General features: G+C 55.2%; 1 protein-coding gene across 1 annotated transcript; it reads left to right on the top strand.

The window, feature by feature from the left end:
* Positions 1–873: 873 nt before the first annotated feature.
* On the top strand, positions 874–15,416 carry RAPGEFL1 (Rap guanine nucleotide exchange factor like 1). The gene is made up of 15 exons (XM_080679109.1): positions 874–1,749; positions 4,512–4,587; positions 5,480–5,621; positions 5,815–5,912; positions 8,316–8,428; positions 8,682–8,849; positions 9,746–9,843; positions 9,961–10,083; positions 10,860–11,038; positions 11,137–11,227; positions 11,699–11,749; positions 12,072–12,159; positions 12,343–12,407; positions 12,759–12,813; positions 13,080–15,416. Exons 1-15 carry the CDS (start codon positions 1,227–1,229, stop codon positions 13,202–13,204), a joined length of 1,995 nt encoding a protein of 664 aa, XP_080535235.1. The 5' UTR covers positions 874–1,226; the 3' UTR covers positions 13,205–15,416.
* The last annotated feature ends 704 nt before the right edge of the window (positions 15,417–16,120 follow it).

Below are 16,120 nucleotides of genomic sequence, written 5' to 3'. Positions count from 1 at the left end.
CCTCCTCAGGAACAGAATGCTCCTGGCATAGGCATCAGGAATAAGGATTATTTGGAGTGCAAATTTGGCACCACTTTCCCCACTCCATGGTTGTGTCAACTCTGGGGAGCTCTTAATGATGTCAGATGGCAGCTCTGGAGCTTGTCACCCATCTCCACAGCCCTGCTTCTTTCTGCTGCCAGCTGGGCTTAGGTGCCCTTGTGCTCCTGGTCTCCTCCCCCTGCCTACTGTCTCTTCTCACCCCAACTAGACCTGCCACAACCTGCTGCTCCCCACCTGGCTCCTACCTACCTGCCAGTACCTGCCTTTCACAGGCCAGGCCCTCACCATCTATTGTGCCCTGCCAGAAAGGTTAGATGAGTGCCGCCACCAGGGCCAATGCCAATCCACCCAAGGCCTTCCCAGCCCTTCTTGCAAGAAGGGAGATAAAGACCACATATTCCTGTAGGTGTGTCAACAGAGTAAACTATCTGGGTTGAGAGTGATGGATACCCAATCAGCAATCTTTGTAGGTCTCACCTGAGTACAGGTAGGTGAGTCAAGGCATGCAGGCCACAGACGTGCCCTGATTCTTTGAAATGATACTAGGTTCCTCTGTAAGCCCCGGAGCCAGGAATCCCTCTCCATTGGTTTATCACTCTTACTTTGCCCTTAATTTCTGCGTCTTCTCTGAACTCTCCATCCAATCCCACTCAGCTCCTTACAATCCCAAGTGGCTCCCGTAGCCCCCATGACCAGCCCCAACGCCCAAGTTCAAGCCTCGCGCGGCCCAGGGGGCGGGCCCAGGAAGGGAAGGGGAGGGGAGTGGGCGGGGACTGCAAGAGGGGGCGCGGTCTCAGTTCTTCCACCTTCCCCGCGGTCAGGAGCGCCGCCGCGTCCTCTCAGCCTTGCGCTCCGCCCGCTGCCTCTGCCGCCGCAGCCCGGCCCACGAGCGCAGAGCCGGGGCACCGGCCCCGCATCTTACCCACCCTTCGGGCCGCGGGCCGGCTGCAGCCGGCATGGGAGGCCACTAACGACGGGCACCCCTTCCCTCTGGCACCTCCCCGGGCCACTGGCCACTGGACTCCGGCCAGCGAGCCTCGGGCACCTCTGGCTCCCGGTCCGGCGCCTGGCACGGCCCTCCGCTCTGTCCCTCCGGCTCTGAGCATCGCGTCCCCGCCCCCCCGCCCGCGCCCGGGACACCTGGGTCCCCCGGCGGCCCCGAGAAGAGGGGCGGGTGGGGGGGCATGAAGCCGCTGGAGAAATTTCTGAAGAAGCAGACGTCGCAGCTGGCGGGGCGAACGGTGGCGGGAGGTCCCGGCGGGGGCCCGGGGAGCTGCGGTGGGCCCGGCGGGGGTGGGGGACCTGGCGGGGGCGGCGGTTCAGCCGGGGGACCGCGGCCACTGCAGCGGCGTCAGAGCGTATCTCGCCTGCTGCTCCCAGCTTTCCTTCGGGAGCCCCCCGCTGAGCCGGGGCTGGAGCCGCCCCCTGAGGAGGAAGGTGGAGAGCCGGCGGGGGTCACGGAGGAGCTCGGCGGCAGCGGGGGACCCTGTTGGCTGCAGTTAGAGGAGGTGCCGGGGCCCGGGCCGCTCGGGGGAGGGGGACCGCTGCGGTCCCCTTCCTCGTACTCCTCCGACGAACTGTCCCCGGGCGAGCCCCTGACTTCCCCACCCTGGGCCCCCCTGGGCGCCCCCGAGCGGCCGGAGCATCTTCTGAACCGGGTTCTGCAGCGGCTGGCCGGAGGGGCCACCAGGGACAGCGCCGCCTCAGGTAAGGAGTCTCCATCCCAGAGTAGGGGGCCGCCACCTGGCTCCTCGCCCTTGTCCTTGCAGCATGAGGGTGGCGCTCTGCTGGAGCCCGGGTGTGGGGTTGAGTGGTCGGCCCAAGTGGGGCAGGGGCTCATCGGAGGAAAAGAGTGGCAGGGCCACCTTGCTCCCTGTAGCAGCGTCACCCACAGCTGGAAAAGAAGCTGAACCTCTGTCTTCCCTTAAGCCACCCTCCCTTTCCCCTGGACATTTTATCCATAGACTCTTGGGTCTCATGTTGATTACCTCCTTCTGGGGCCCAAAATTAGGGCCTGACACACTAAGATGGAAGCTGCCCAGAGCAGCCGTGCACCCCTCCCCCCACCGAGGTGCCCAAGCCTGAAAGACCTTCCAGGAGTCCCCCCATTCGGTTTAGAAGCCCAGAGCAGTGGGCTGGCCCAACCAGGGGGGCAGTGCCAGGCAGGCACAGGGCCTGAGCTGGGTTTGGGGCTCCGGCAAAGGGATGCATTGTCCTTAGCCGCTTGGGAGTGGAGGGAGGTGTTCCACTTGGGGGCTGACTCAGAGATGTTGTTGGGGGAGAGGTGACTGGGCAGACATCAGGGCCCTGTGGCGACTAGGGGGGTCTGGGCCTTTCCAACCCCCACCCTTCCCCTGGCAGGCCTCAGCACACCGCCTCTTTCAAAAAATAATAACCACACCCTGAGAGGCTTATTCCCTAAATGATGATGCTATTGCACCACTCCCCACCGGCACCCCTACTAAGGGGACTTTGAGGAAACTGAGGCCCCAAATTGCTGGGTAGTTGCTAAGGTAAAAGACCTGTGGGTCTTGAGGCCTAGCTCTTGGCATTTCACTAAGCCCAGCAGGGTCTGGGGATTGGGGACCCCGGTTGAGAATTTCAAGATGGGGGTTTCCCACTGTGCTCTCAGACCTCTGCAGGCAGCCCTAGCCTGGGTGTGTGGAAGAGGGCCCAAAGCCCCTAGATTTTTCTCAAGACCCGGGCCCTCTCCTTTGGCTCAGACTGTAGCTGCCCTGGGGAGCTGACACCTTTTGGATTTAATTAGAAAAATATCAAACACATACAGCTCTTCTAACCATAACTTCCCGCCTACGCTACACACCCTGTGTCTCTATGACACATTCCCTGGGGAGGCTGTGCATTGGACCAGAGCCTGCCTTGGAGGAGACAGACGCCAAACTGTAGCCCCCACAGCAACATCTCCCCCATTCTGCCCTGTGCCCTTCTTCCTTTGCTCTGATTTCATTCAACAGTGGGATAAAGAGTATAGGAAGGACGGTAGGCATCTCTAGTCCTAGTCCCTCATCCCTGGAGCTGGACATCGGAGTTGGGGGAGCTATTAACTCTCTTTAAGAACATAGCAGGGTAGCTGGGCAGAGAGGTAAAGGGAGACACTGTTTTTCTGGTGCCTGGGTGCCATAGACTCTGCCCAGTCTTTCCTGGAGAAGGACTCCTGAATTGACTGTCACCCGTATTATCTGGCCTGGCAGGCTCAATTCCCAGAGTAACTGGTTTGGGAAACAACCCCAAACCAGTCCCAGAATGAATGAGAATCAGTTTAACCGGCCACTCTGATCTTCTCCAATACACCCAATGTTATGCTATTTGGTTCCCACCCAGGGTGTGTGGGAGGAGAGGAGTTACAGATACCCCAAACTAGCCAGTCTCTCAAAAGTCTAAGCAGCCCCATTTGACCACTGGTTCTATCCAGACAGTCTGCCTCAGGCATATTGAGAAAAGATCAAAGATTCAGGAGTGTGGGTTCTTAGCCCAGCTCCAGGCAAGTCCCTCCCAGCCCTGGGCCTCAGTTTCTTCTCATTTGTGAAGTAAAAGAGTCGAAGTAGAGAATCTCGTGTTGGTACTCCTCCTCCGCCTTCCTGGCTAGAACTGGAGGCCAGGGATGGTGAGCCAAGGGCTCACAGAAGCCTTGGTTTTGTCTTGAGGCAGTACCTGGGGACCTGGCCCTAACCTGTCCGGGTAAGGACACCTGGCTCCCTCCCTGCGCCCAGCCTGTTTGTGTGTGCCAGGCTGCCCTGCCCCACCCCAGGGCTGGATGCAAGTCAGGGCGACCTTGTACCTGGCTGACTGGCTGAGCCAGGCCCAGATGGGGGTGTGGAGGGGAAAGAAGTGTTGGGAGGAGCCACTCCCCTCCACCCTTCCATCATTAACCCAACGATCTCTGAGCATCTAGAGGACACAGGGTTTTTCTCTTTAAAGGCTTTAGGATCAAAGAAATAGCAGTTGCTCCATCTCCCTTTTAATCGGGCTGGTTCTCACCTGCCTAGTTGGAACTCAAAGCTGTTAGGTAGGGAGTGGGGAGGAGAGGAGGGACACACACAAACACACACCCTGCTGACCCTGACCTCTGTGTTCGCAAGTTGTCTCTGTCTAAAGAACTCTTTTCAGGGGGCTGATCTCAAGCTTGGTGTATTATCTGACCAGCTTCCCATACACACTGAAGAGAAGTAGGCGTGGCCATCCAAGGGTGCCCCCTCCTTCCCTCCAGCTGCCTTGGCAGCTGCCAACCCCACCCCTGCAGCGGCTGCCCAGAACCTTCACACACGTGTGTGTGTGTGTGTGTGTGTGTGTGTGTGTGTGTGTGTGTAGAGCATGATGGGGCAGGTGGCTGGGGCTCCAGTCTGGCTAAGGAGAACTCGCCCTTGGAGGCCAGAGAGTGGAGTGGGGAGTGTCCGGTTGGATCCTGGAAGTGCCCTTCTGACATCACTGGTGCCGATTGATCTCTGCAGATATCCTGCTGGATGACATCGTCCTCACCCATTCTCTCTTCCTCCCCACGGAGAAATTTCTGCAGGAGCTACACCAGTAATATCCTTTTGTGGAGCTTGCAAAAGGGAAGATCCGGAGGGAGCCACTCCCACCAGCCCATTCGTGATGTCAGTTCCTAGGCTCTCCCTTACAAAACACACTTGGGTTTCAGCCCTGGTTTCTCTATCCACCAGCTGTGTGACCTTGAGCAGATCACCTAGCCTCCCAGGGCCTCAGTTTCCTCTTCTATAAAATGGGGGTAAATAGCATGTGCCCTGCCTACCTACCGGGCTGCCGTGGAGATAGATGTGATCGCAGATGTGGGAGTGCTTTGGAGATTGCAAAGCCCTGTACAAACGTGAGGTGTTATTATTCTATTAAGAGGGCCTCTCTCCTCACTGAATTGTTGCTCTAAACATCTTGTTGCCCAGTGAGTTATGACAGGGTCCGATGTAAACATCAGTCATGGCTGTGCTCCTGTAGGGTCTGCTAGAGACGAGCCACTGGCTGAGCTCTTCAGAGGGTCTCATGTACGCATAGGGCTTCTCACTGAGTTATTTTAGGACCTAATTGCAATGTCAGGCTGCTGAGTAGAATATCACAGGCTCTCTTAGAAACCCCAGGCCTTACTTACAGGTGTGGTCAGGTTTGTGGTGAGCACCATGACCCTCATGAGCCGGCTGTGAGCTCCGGGCATGGGCTGGTGGAGGTTGGGTTGGTCCAGACAGGGTATCCTCAAGTGAAATTCAGAGGTGGGAGCTGGGTGTGGCCAAGTGGGTGCCATTCCTATCTACTCTAGGCTGGGGCATGAGGGAGTCTTGGTTCCAGGGGCCCCTGGATCTCCTTTCTCCCTGGCCCCAAACCTAGAGAATATTGGGGGTGGTTTAGCCTCCCATCTCCCTTCCCACTTTCCTCAGGTCCGCCTGCCCGGGGTTTTTCCTTAACGTAGGGGTCAGCTTTGTTTTGGCAGGAGGCAGGGAGGGCCCCGAGGGACTGGCCAGAAGCAGGCCTGTCTAGCCATGCTCCTTCATTTCTTGGACACCTACCAGGGGCTGCTGCAGGAGGAAGAGGGGGCCGGCCGCATCATCAAGGTGGGCCTGGGAAGAAAAGGCGGGTGAGCAGGCAATTAGCTCTGGAAGGGGGCCCCTTTGAAGGAGCCATACTCGTCAACCTGGGTACTGGAAGGAAAAGACGCCAGGGCGCCTTCGCTTCTATGGTTCTCCTGTGCTCGAAGGCCTGGAGACCTTACAGAGCGTGACGCCCTCACTTCTCTCCTCTCCCCAGGATCTATACCTGCTGATTATGAAGGATGAGTCCCTTTACCAGGACCTCCGAGAGGACACACTGAGGCTGCACCAGCTTGTGGAAACAGCGGAGCTAAAGTGAGGGGAATGGGTTGGGGAAGGGGACAGGAGAGAAATCCCCATGTTCCTCTCTTACAGGGGCTGCCTCTGGCCTTCTGGCTCCAATACGGTCTTATTTCAGTCCCTTTCTCTTACTGGAGAGTAGCACAAAGACTGTCTCCAGTCACTGTTTTCCACTCACCCGAGGATATGTTCTTATTGATCTCCCAGAGAGAGGAAGGGAGAAGGAGGGAGGGGGGGAGAGAGAGACACACACATATGAAACAGCCATGTGAGAGAGAAACATCCATTGATTGCCTCCTGCATGCACTCTGACCGGGGATGGAACCCGAAACCTGGATACGTGCCCTGACTGGGAATCGAACCTGCAACCTTTCAGTATATGGGATGACACTCCAACCAACTGAATCACACTCAGCAGGGCTCCAGTCATATTTTTCCCCCCATTCCAATGGCATACTAGTGAATATTTAACAACCAGTACTACGGAGGCGGGGGGCGGGACGACCCCATCCTGATTTTGTAGCTTTTGCTGATTGTCATTGTATAAATTCTCTCATCATTCAAGCTACCAACATGTCATCACTGACTGTGAAGCTGGGAAGAGATGTAGAGGCCATTGTGTAGTATTCTCACCATACAAATACCACCGATGTAAATAACTGGAAGAGCATAGATAATAGTGAAACGTAGTAAAACCATTAGGAGACTACTTTTTTTGGTAATAATTTGGTTGTAGGATTAGAAACACACACACACACACACACACACACACACACAGTAATTAAAAAAATTTTTTTTGAGAGAGGGAAACATCGATTTGTTGTTCCACTTATTTATGCACTCATTTGTTGCTTCTTATATGTGCCCTGGCTGGGGATCAAACCTGCAACCTTGGCGTATTGGGACAATGCTCTAACCAACTGAGCTACCCGGCCAGGGTTCACACACTTTTTAAAAATAGCTTTATTTTAAAACCAGTGGGCAAAATTTAGCCATCTGCTTTCACGAGGCAATGTGAACTGGCTTTAGGACACCACTGCATCCATCCATCCTTCCATCCACCCATCCGTCTGTCCATCTATCCATCCATACCTTCGGCCCTTTCCGTATCTCTCCCTTTGATCCCCACCACCACAACCCTTATTTAGGCCTCATTACCTCTCACCTGGATTATTGCCACAGCCTCCAATCCAGGGCTTCAGTTTATGGTCTATTTTTTAAAATATATTTTTATTGATTTCAGAGCTTAAGGGAGAGGGATAGAAAGATAAGAACATCAATGATGATAGAGAATCATTGATTGGCTGCCTCCTGCATGCCCCACCATGGGGATCGAGCCTGCAACCTGGGCAAGTGCCCCCGACTGGGAATCAAACCATGACCTCCCAGTTCATAGGTGGACACTCAACCGCTGAGCTAATGCCGGCCGGGCTTCAGCTTATGGTCTTGTGTCTGTCTCTCCCTTCTTACAGTGACACCAGAGAGAGAGAGAGAGAGATCTTTCCAACTTGATATCATGTTCCCCTTCCAAACACATCATGGCTCTCTATTGCCTATAAGACAAGAAAAGTTGCAATATCCTAGCACAGAATTCAACACCCTTCCCTTTCTGTCTCCTGCCAATCCTTCTCATCTCAACTCCTACATAGCCCTGTGCCCACCACACTCCCTATACATCCCATCCCCTAAACTTTTGTGCTTTCCCAACTTCCTGCTGTCATGTAGATGGTCTATTCCAGAAGGACCTCCTCCCACCCCCTTCTCTTCCTGTTGTCCTTCAAGAGCCAGGTCAAATGCCATCTTCTCAATGAAAGTTCCCAGGCCTTCCCTTTTAGGAATAGCTTTCTCCCTCCCTTATACCAACGTAACTCTCCGTGCATATTTGTTATGTCACCTAGCACCTGCCTTTGTGTTAGAAGTAGCTGTATGCACATTTGTTCCCTCCCGGAGTGTGAAGTTCTTGTTGGCAAAATTCAGCAAACAGCTGGTTACCTACACCTACCTGTGCCAAAGCAATGTTCTAGGCCTGGACGATGGAAAACAAAACCAGTAAGAACGAATCCCAGCTCTCAAAAATTCTCAAGCTTGTAGAAGAGATAAGATGCAAACATAAACAAATGTTAGCCCATTGTCCTATAGCAAAAAAAAAAAAAAAAAAAAAGCATTTAAAAAAAATGACCTTTCCTGGTGGGTGGGGTGGATCAGACAAGAATTCATGGAAGAGGTGGCATTTGATTTGGCTCACTTGGACAGTTGTCCCCTGCTGGCCATTGTCCTCACTTCTGACACCCTCCACCACTCTCTGAACCTGATGCCAGTGCATCCTTGACCCAGTTCTGATATCCCTGTTTGATGTTGCCTGCCTGGTGCTCCATATGCCTGGCAGGGCTTCCTGATGCCCAGCTGTGTCCATGCCAGGATCCCGGAGGAGAGCCAGCCGCCCAACAAGCAGGTGAAGCCACTCTTCCGCCACTTCCGCCGGATAGACTCCTGTCTGCAGACCCGAGTGGCCTTCCGGGGCTCTGATGAGAGTGAGTGTGGGCATTAGGAGGGGCAGGGCTTCCTGAGTGGCTTAGGGGGCTCCATGGGGTCTTGGGTCTTGGTCATCCTCCATGGAGTCTCCCTGTGTAGTAGAACCTGTCCCTTTTACAGCATCTTTTTCAGAGGCCAACCAATTTAGGGTTAGGGGTGGGATGGAGTGGGGAACACTGGTGTCCTGGAGGGTACAATGCCAGCGCTGCCATTCTGCCCTCTGATGAAAGCCACCTTCCTGTCTCTGCCCAGTCTTCTGCCGCGTCTACATGCCCGACCACTCTTACGTGACCATACGCAGCCGCCTCTCCGCATCTGTGCAGGACATTCTGGGCTCTGTGACCGAGAAGCTGCAGTACTCGGAGGAGCCTGCGGGGCGTGAGGATTCCCTCATCCTGGTAGCTGTGGCCTCTTCAGGAGGTGAGGGTCAGGAAGAACTCCGCCGGGACCCCAGGAGAGGAGACACTCACAAGGCCCTTGCCTGGGGCGGGTAAAAACTGACTTCTAGGGCCTAGCTGCTCAAACTGTGGTGCTGGGACCAGCCGCATGAGCATCTCCTGGGAGCTTATTAAAAATGCAGTATTTCAGACCCCAATTCCAGACCTGCTGAATCAGGATGTGCATTTTAACAAGATCCCCAGGCTATTATTCCATGCACATTTAAATTTGGGGAGCACTGGTCCAGGACACTTGGATGCTGATCTGGGTGCCTGCCTTACCCGTCTTGGGATCTCGTCCTTTAATCTCTTTGAGTACCTAAGGATGCTTTGTTTTTGAGGCTAAAGATGCAGGGTGCGCCTGCAATCCTTGTGGGCGTACAAAATGCCTGCAATGTAGTCAATGTATTTCCCTCTAAGACAGGAAAAAATTCCGGCTTTTCCAGTGTCACAAGGACGAAAGAATGAGAGAGGAGCTGTGATAGAACACTGGGAGCAAAAAAAAAAAAAAGAGGTTATCAATGCAAAAGAAGTCATTCTTTGAAAAATGTCAGAAAAATATAGCACCAACTGGTGATAATACAAGTCCCATTAGTCTAGATTACAGTGGTCGGCAAACAGCGGCTTGCCGCTCTGTTGACTAATGAGTTTGCCGACCACTGACCTAGACTCTTGATTCCAATAATTACAGGCTGTTGAACAGAGCGGCAAGCCGCAGCTCGCAAGCCGCATGTGGCTCGCGAGCCGCAGTTTGCAGACCACTGGTCTAGAATGTGTCCATGCAGGGCGAGGAGTTTCTGGGTGGGATGGTGACAGTGGCTGGGATGTGTGAGGGTGCAGGTGGCCGGGCCTGAGGCAGAGCAGCTCGTATTTCTGCAGAAAAAGTCCTTCTCCAGCCAACTGAAGACTGTGTCTTCACCACGCTGGGCATCAACAGCCACCTGTTTGCCTGCACCCGGGACAGCTACGAGGCGCTGGTAAGAATGCCTTCGCCTTCACAAGGCCTTGGCTGAGAGCGATGGCTGGGAGGGGCTGGGAGCAGAACCTCACATGCCCAGAGGGGAGCCCAGCCCTGTCCCCCTGCCTGCCACCAGGTGCCCCTCCCCGAGGAAATCCAGGTCTCCCCTGGAGACACCGAGATCCACCGAGTGGAGCCTGAGGATGTTGCCAACCACCTGACGGCCTTCCACTGGGAGCTGTTCCGCTGTGTGCACGAGGTGGGACTGAGGCTGGTGCTGGGCGAGGGCCAGGAGGGAGGAATGTGCCAAGTGTGGGGGCCTGAAGTGAGACCGTTTCTGCGCCAAAAACCCTGGTTAGACACCGACTTGCAGCATGTCCTTGGGGCAGTGCGTCACCAGAACCTCTCTAAGCCTTTGTCCCCCTCATCTGAGGAAATAGCAAAGAGAGAGACCCCCTAGCAGGGTGGCTCAGGGCCCAAGCGCTGCTTACTCAGAACCTGAACCGTGGCTTATCAGTATTTTTTGAGTATTTACTCTTAAAGAAATAAAATAAGGCAGCGATGCCCTAACCGGTTTGGCTCAGTGGATAGAGCGTCGGCCTGCGGACTCAAGGGTCCCAGGTTCGATTCCGGTCAAGGGCATGTACCTTGGTTGCAGGCACATCCCCAGTGGGGAGTGTGCAGGAGGCAGCTGATGGATGTTTCTCTCTTATCGATGTTTCTGACTCTCTCTCCCTCTCCCTTCCTCTCTGTAAAAAATCAATAAAATATATTAAAAAAAAATAAGGCAGCGATAATAATGTCTGTTACATGGGTTAAGTGCCTGGCACCTAGCAAGTGCTCAATAGATGGTAGAGTATTATTCATGTTGGCTGTTTCCCCCCATCTCTGTTGCATCCTGTCCTGTCCCATCTTTTCTATTTTCTACCCCTCCCGCCCCAACCCTCCTGCCTTTCCTTCCTGGCCGCCTGCACTGCCATCTTCCCACCCACACGCCGCGCCCCGGCCGCCCCTCTGCCGCCACCGTGGGTGCAGCTGGAGTTCGTGGACTACGTGTTCCACGGGGAGCGCGGCCGGCGGGAGACGGCCAACCTGGAGCTGCTCCTGCAGCGCTGCAGCGAGGTCACCCACTGGGTGGCCACGGAGGTGCTGCTCTGCGAGGCCCAGGGCAAGCGCGTGCAGCTGCTCAAGAAGTTCATCAAGATCGCGGCCATGTGAGTGCAGCCAGCGCCGGGGAGTGTGTGTGGGGGGGGGGGGGGCTGGTAGGAGGGGCCGTGCCAGGCCCCGCTGACCACGCCTCCCAACCCCGCAGCTGCAAGCAGAACCAGGACCTGCTGTCCTTCTACGCCGTGGTCATGGGGCTGGACAACGCCGCGGTCAGCCGCCTGCGGCTCACCTGGGAGGTAATGCGACCTCTTCCCTCTCCTCCCCTCCCACCTGCATTGGCCCACCTGGGCATCTTGGCCGCCAGCCTGTCTTGACATCCTGGGCTCACCTCCATTGGAAGGGGGCACCCACACAGGCCTAGGGTGCACAGCTCTGGCTGATGGACCCTGTCCTTGTGCAGATGAGTGACAGAGGCCCGCCTGAGCGGGAGGGCAGGCAGCCCTGGCCAGGTGGCACACGTGTCTGTCCGATTGCAGCCAGCCTCAGGGAGGTACCCTGGGGCATGGCAGAGGCCTCAGTTTCCCCAGAATAATTCACTTCTCTGGGCTGCTTCCAGCCAAGGGGGACTCCACTTCCCCACCAACCGGCTTCCCAGCCCCTGCAAGACACGCAGGCCCTTTCCCCTCTAACACCTGGGGATGTCAGAAGCTTCCAGGAAACTCAAGGAGCTCCTCTCTGACGCTCCTTCTTCCTTCAAATCTCTGCAGAAGCTGCCAGGGAAATTCAAGAACTTGTTCCGCAAATTTGAGAACCTGACAGTGAGTGGGGTTTGGCTCTTTTATCTGCCCTTGGACTTGTACCCCAGAGACTCTTCCTCAAGCTTCCCTTTCAAGGTTTTTAGTGCCTAGGATCCCCCTTCTCTTCCCACCATGCTGGAGGATTGCTCCCCTATTTTCCCCCGAAAAGACTTCCCTAGCACACCCCTACCTGATTGGAGATCTTCCCCAGCACCCTCCCCCAGTGACACACCCCCTTCACACCCCTATCTGCTAGGGCAGGGGGATGAGGGAGGAAACGGGGGATGTCTTTGGGGTACCCTGGGCCTATCTGTCCCTTTGTCCCTCTTCTGCGCAATGCCAGGACCCCTGCAGGAACCACAAAAGCTACCGAGACGTGATCTCCAAGATGAAACCTCCTGTGATTCCTTTTGTGCCTCTGATCCTCAAAGGTGAGAGTTGTTCCCAAATTATGCTCCTCTGTCCACATGCTCCATGCCCCTGTTCTGCCTCTCAACCCCCTTCCAGCTGAGTGCCCAGAGGAGAGGAGCCCCCCAAGATTGAGTGGATTCCAGGGAAGGGGAAGGGCCCTTTGAACCTCCTCTTACTTACTTGTTTCTTTCTCCATCCCCTAGACCTGACTTTCCTGCATGAGGGGAGTAAGACCCTGGTGGATGGTTTGGTGAATATCGAGAAACTGGTAGGTGGCACTGCCAACCCCAGTCCCTCCCCCTCTCCTGGCACCCCCCTAAAGACAGCAGCCTTTCTCCATGGGGCCCAGCTTGCCTGACAGACTCCCGACTATCTTCCTGGTGGCATCGCTGTGGCAACCCGCCCACGGGTGGGGTGGCAAAGCTGACAGGCAGCTCAGAGGGAGGGGCAACTCTACCGCCCCCTCATCTGGCACCCTGTGACACCTACTTCTTTGGTGCTTCGAGACCCTCCAGAATTGGGGACTGGAGGGAGCAAAGGAGATCAGAGGAAGGGGAGCGTTAAGCGGGGCAGCATCTTTCTGTGGCCTTCTCAGGGCTCACTCCTTGTCATCCCGCAGCATTCAGTGGCTGAAAAAGTGAGGACAGTCCGCAAATACCGGAGCCGGCCCCTTTGTGAGTATCCAGGGTTCTGAGAGCGCTACAGGGAGAGTTTTTACTGAGCGGAAGGGTTCTGGGGAGAAATGTTTATTTCCTTAAATCCGTCAGTTCTCCATGCTCTCCTTGGCCTCCCCAGGGACCCTCCTGGTCAACACCCATCCCAGCCTGCACCCTTGTCCTCTGGCCTGTGTGTGTGTGTGTGTGTGTGTGTGTGTGTGTGTGTGTGTGTGTAGAGGAAGAAGAGAGTCTAGAAGCCTAATGAGCTCTCTCCTTACACTCAGGCCTGGATATGGAGGCATCCCCCCATCACCTGCAGACCAAGGCCTACGTGCGCCAGTTCCAGGTCATCGACAACCAGAACCTCCTCTTCGAGCTTTCCTACAAGCTGGAGGCGAATAGTCAGTGAGAACAGACGTTGTAGTCAGCCCCGGCAGAGTCCTCGGGCACCTGACACTCAAGCACTTTGCACCGTGTCCCAACCCACCTCCGACATCTTTCCCCTGGAGCAACTTCCCGCCCCACGGGGAAGGGAAGAGTCGGATGGACTTACTCCGGGACTCATAAGCCTGTTTATCCTGCTGAAGTCCTCTCCCCCTTGCTCCTTCAGGCCCAAACCGCACTCTGCTGGTCCCTGCCCTCCCAGGGAAAAGGGGCACAGAGCTCTCTCCTCTGCCCCCTCCCATTGAGGTCTATTTCCGAGGAGAGTTTCCCACCTCCTCTTCGCAAGCAGGAAGGAAAGTGGCCCACCCTCTGGTCCTCCACTGGGGGAGGCCTGGCAGCCTTCCTCTCCACCCCCTGTTCCTGTTCTCCCCGGTCAGGGCTGGGACCCCTGGCTGCACCCCTCTGAATATGACATTGCCCTCGTGTCTGTGTGTGTGTGCGCGTGTGTGTACATGTGCCCCCCTTCAAGGAGCAGAAGTGCACCTGGTCATTGAGGCAGGGTGTTGTGTGTGCTGGGGGGGGGGGGGGGAGGTCCTTCTGTTTGGTGCTACCCTTGTCTACTCTGCCCCTGGGTCAGTGCATTGTGGGTGCTTTCCCCACGCCCACACTCCCTGCTCAGTCACTCCTGCTGCCCTGCACCCCCAGGCTTGTGGGCAAAGCTGCTGGTGAGGACAGGGAGCAGCGGCAGGTGGGAGGGGTTACCCACCAGCCCTCAGGAACCCCCCAGTCAGGCCTCCTGAAGGTCCCTGCGTGGGCTCCACTGAGAGGATAAAAGATGCTCAGGGAAACACAGGCCTAAGCTGCCTATAGGACCCACCTTCTGTGTTCCAGTGGGATGTGGTGAGGTGACATCAGGAGTTAGGGGTACCTGCTGCCCACACTCCTGCTTCTGGGGTAGCCCACTGCTAAGGAGGGAGTCGTCACCCCCCTTCTGGCTCTGTGTCTGACACTAAGAACATGATCTGTCCTTCTCCCTGTCTTGACTCCCTCTTGGTCCTCCCCCTCAAGCTGGGGTGGGGTGGATCCCTGTCCCTGGGGGCAGGCAGACCCCCAAAGTGGGGGGAGGGAATGGCGGAGACTGTAAAGGCAGACTGGACTCTAGCGATGCCTTTATTGCCTCTGTCTCCCCTCCCTCTCCCATCACGGGCCTCCCGGGCTGAGGGGTGCAGGGGCTCCTGGCAGCTACTGGGTGAGGTTTCCAGGCGCAGCCTCACCCTCCTTTCTGGCACCACGTCTTTCTCTTCTGAAGAGGCAACAGCAGCAGCAGCAGCAAACGCAGCTGCTGTTCCTGCTCTGAGGATGTATATATTTTTTACCCAAAGCTCTGGAATTGTAATTTTATTTTTTAAAACTCAAAAGAGGGAAAGAGCCTTGTATTATATGTAAACAGTGTATCATAGGTTATGTTGTACAGTCCCTTTTATACAGTGGCCTGTCTCGTTCCTGCGGCAAAAAATGTCTATGGATTCCCGCCCCCACCGCCGCTGATGCAGCCCCTGCGTCTCACCCCCTCCGTCCCTTAAAGACAGTGACCAAGGCCCTCCTCCTGCTCCCTGCCTCCTCCCTGCAGCTGCTGAGGCACCCTCTTCTTCCTGGAGCCACCCTTCCTCCCCGCCCCTCTCAGCAGCCTTCGCACTCCAGCTCCCACACCCTCCTCCCCCACTGGGCCCACTGCTGCCCTCCCCTAACCCTGCCGCCTGCCCTGCCGCTTCCCCGGGGCCTCCAGCCCTCTCCCCCTGCCCACAGCTTTCACAGAGTGAACCGTGTGTGCTGTACAGGCTCAGTTGGCATTGCGGAAACTGCTGGGTGGGAAATAAGCTGATAAAGTCTTATGAATCAACCCTCCTGCTGTTCTCCATTCTGTTTCTTTGAGGCCAAGGGAGGCAAGAGGGGACCGCCTCTCAGTGTGCTGGGCCCCGCAGCAAGAAGGTTCTGGAATGACTTTGAAAATGTGGATGAGAGCCCTAGCCGTTTCGGCTCAGTGGATAGAGCTTTGGCCCATGGACTAACAGGTCCTGGGTTCAGTTCCAGTCAAGGGCACATAGCTTGGTTGCAGGCTCGAGCCCCAGCCCTGGTCGGGGCAGGTGCAGGAGGCAACCAATCGATGTGTCTCTCTCGCATCAATGTTCCTCTCTCTGTCTCTCCCCCTTCCCTCCCACTCCCTCTAAAAATCAATGGAAAGATATCCTCAGTGAGGATTAATGAAAATGTGGATGAGAGGAAAAGGTGCCAAACTCCTCTCATTGTGCCGGCACTTGGAAGAGTGAAGTAAAACCTTCCCTGTTCCGGGCGCCATAGATACCTGATCCTGTTGAATTCTAACACTGTAAGGAGGAAGGTGGAGGCTGGACAGTCCTGACCTGAGGGCCATGTTACAGGGCGAATGAGAGGGCAGACCTGGGCCTCTAACCCAGACCGGTCCCCTGCAGACAGCATGCACCATTCACACAACCAGTATTTACCAGTTATGTTAAGGCACGAGCAGCTAGAACAGGAGTGGGCAAACTTTTTGACTCGAGGGCCACAATGGGTTCTTAAACTGGACTGGAGGGCTGGAACAAAAGCATGGATGGAGTGTTTGTGTGAACTAATATAAATTCAAAGTAAACATCATTACATAAAAGGGTACGGTCTTTTTTTTTTAATTTCAATAGTTTTATTCATTTCAAACATTTTAACAAGAATGTAAACACTAATTATTATAATTTGAAACTTCAAAAAATGGAGGAATCATAGCACAATAACATACCTTATATTGAAGATGGCAAAGGCAAAATAAAATTGCCTAACAAAGGAAAGGTACAAAAGCCTTTCCAATTAAACTTAAATATAATAAAATAACTTAAAACTAAAACAAATAGAAAAGAACAAAATGTGTAAA

This window comes from Plecotus auritus (assembly GCF_963455305.1).
Source record: "Plecotus auritus genome assembly, chromosome: 7".
Classification (NCBI taxonomy): domain Eukaryota; kingdom Metazoa; phylum Chordata; class Mammalia; order Chiroptera; family Vespertilionidae; genus Plecotus; species Plecotus auritus.
This window is presented reverse-complemented; position numbering and strand designations above follow the sequence as displayed.

Coding starts and splice junctions, on each gene's coding strand:
- RAPGEFL1 (XM_080679109.1), top strand. CDS start 1,227: ATGAAGCCGCTGGAGAAATTTCTGAAGAAGCAGACGTCGCAGCTGGCG. Junction 10,084..10,859: donor TGTTCCGCTGTGTGCACGAG/GTGGGACTGAGG, acceptor CCGTGGGTGCAG/CTGGAGTTCGTGGACTACGT. Junction 12,814..13,079: donor ATACCGGAGCCGGCCCCTTT/GTGAGTATCCAG, acceptor CCTTACACTCAG/GCCTGGATATGGAGGCATCC.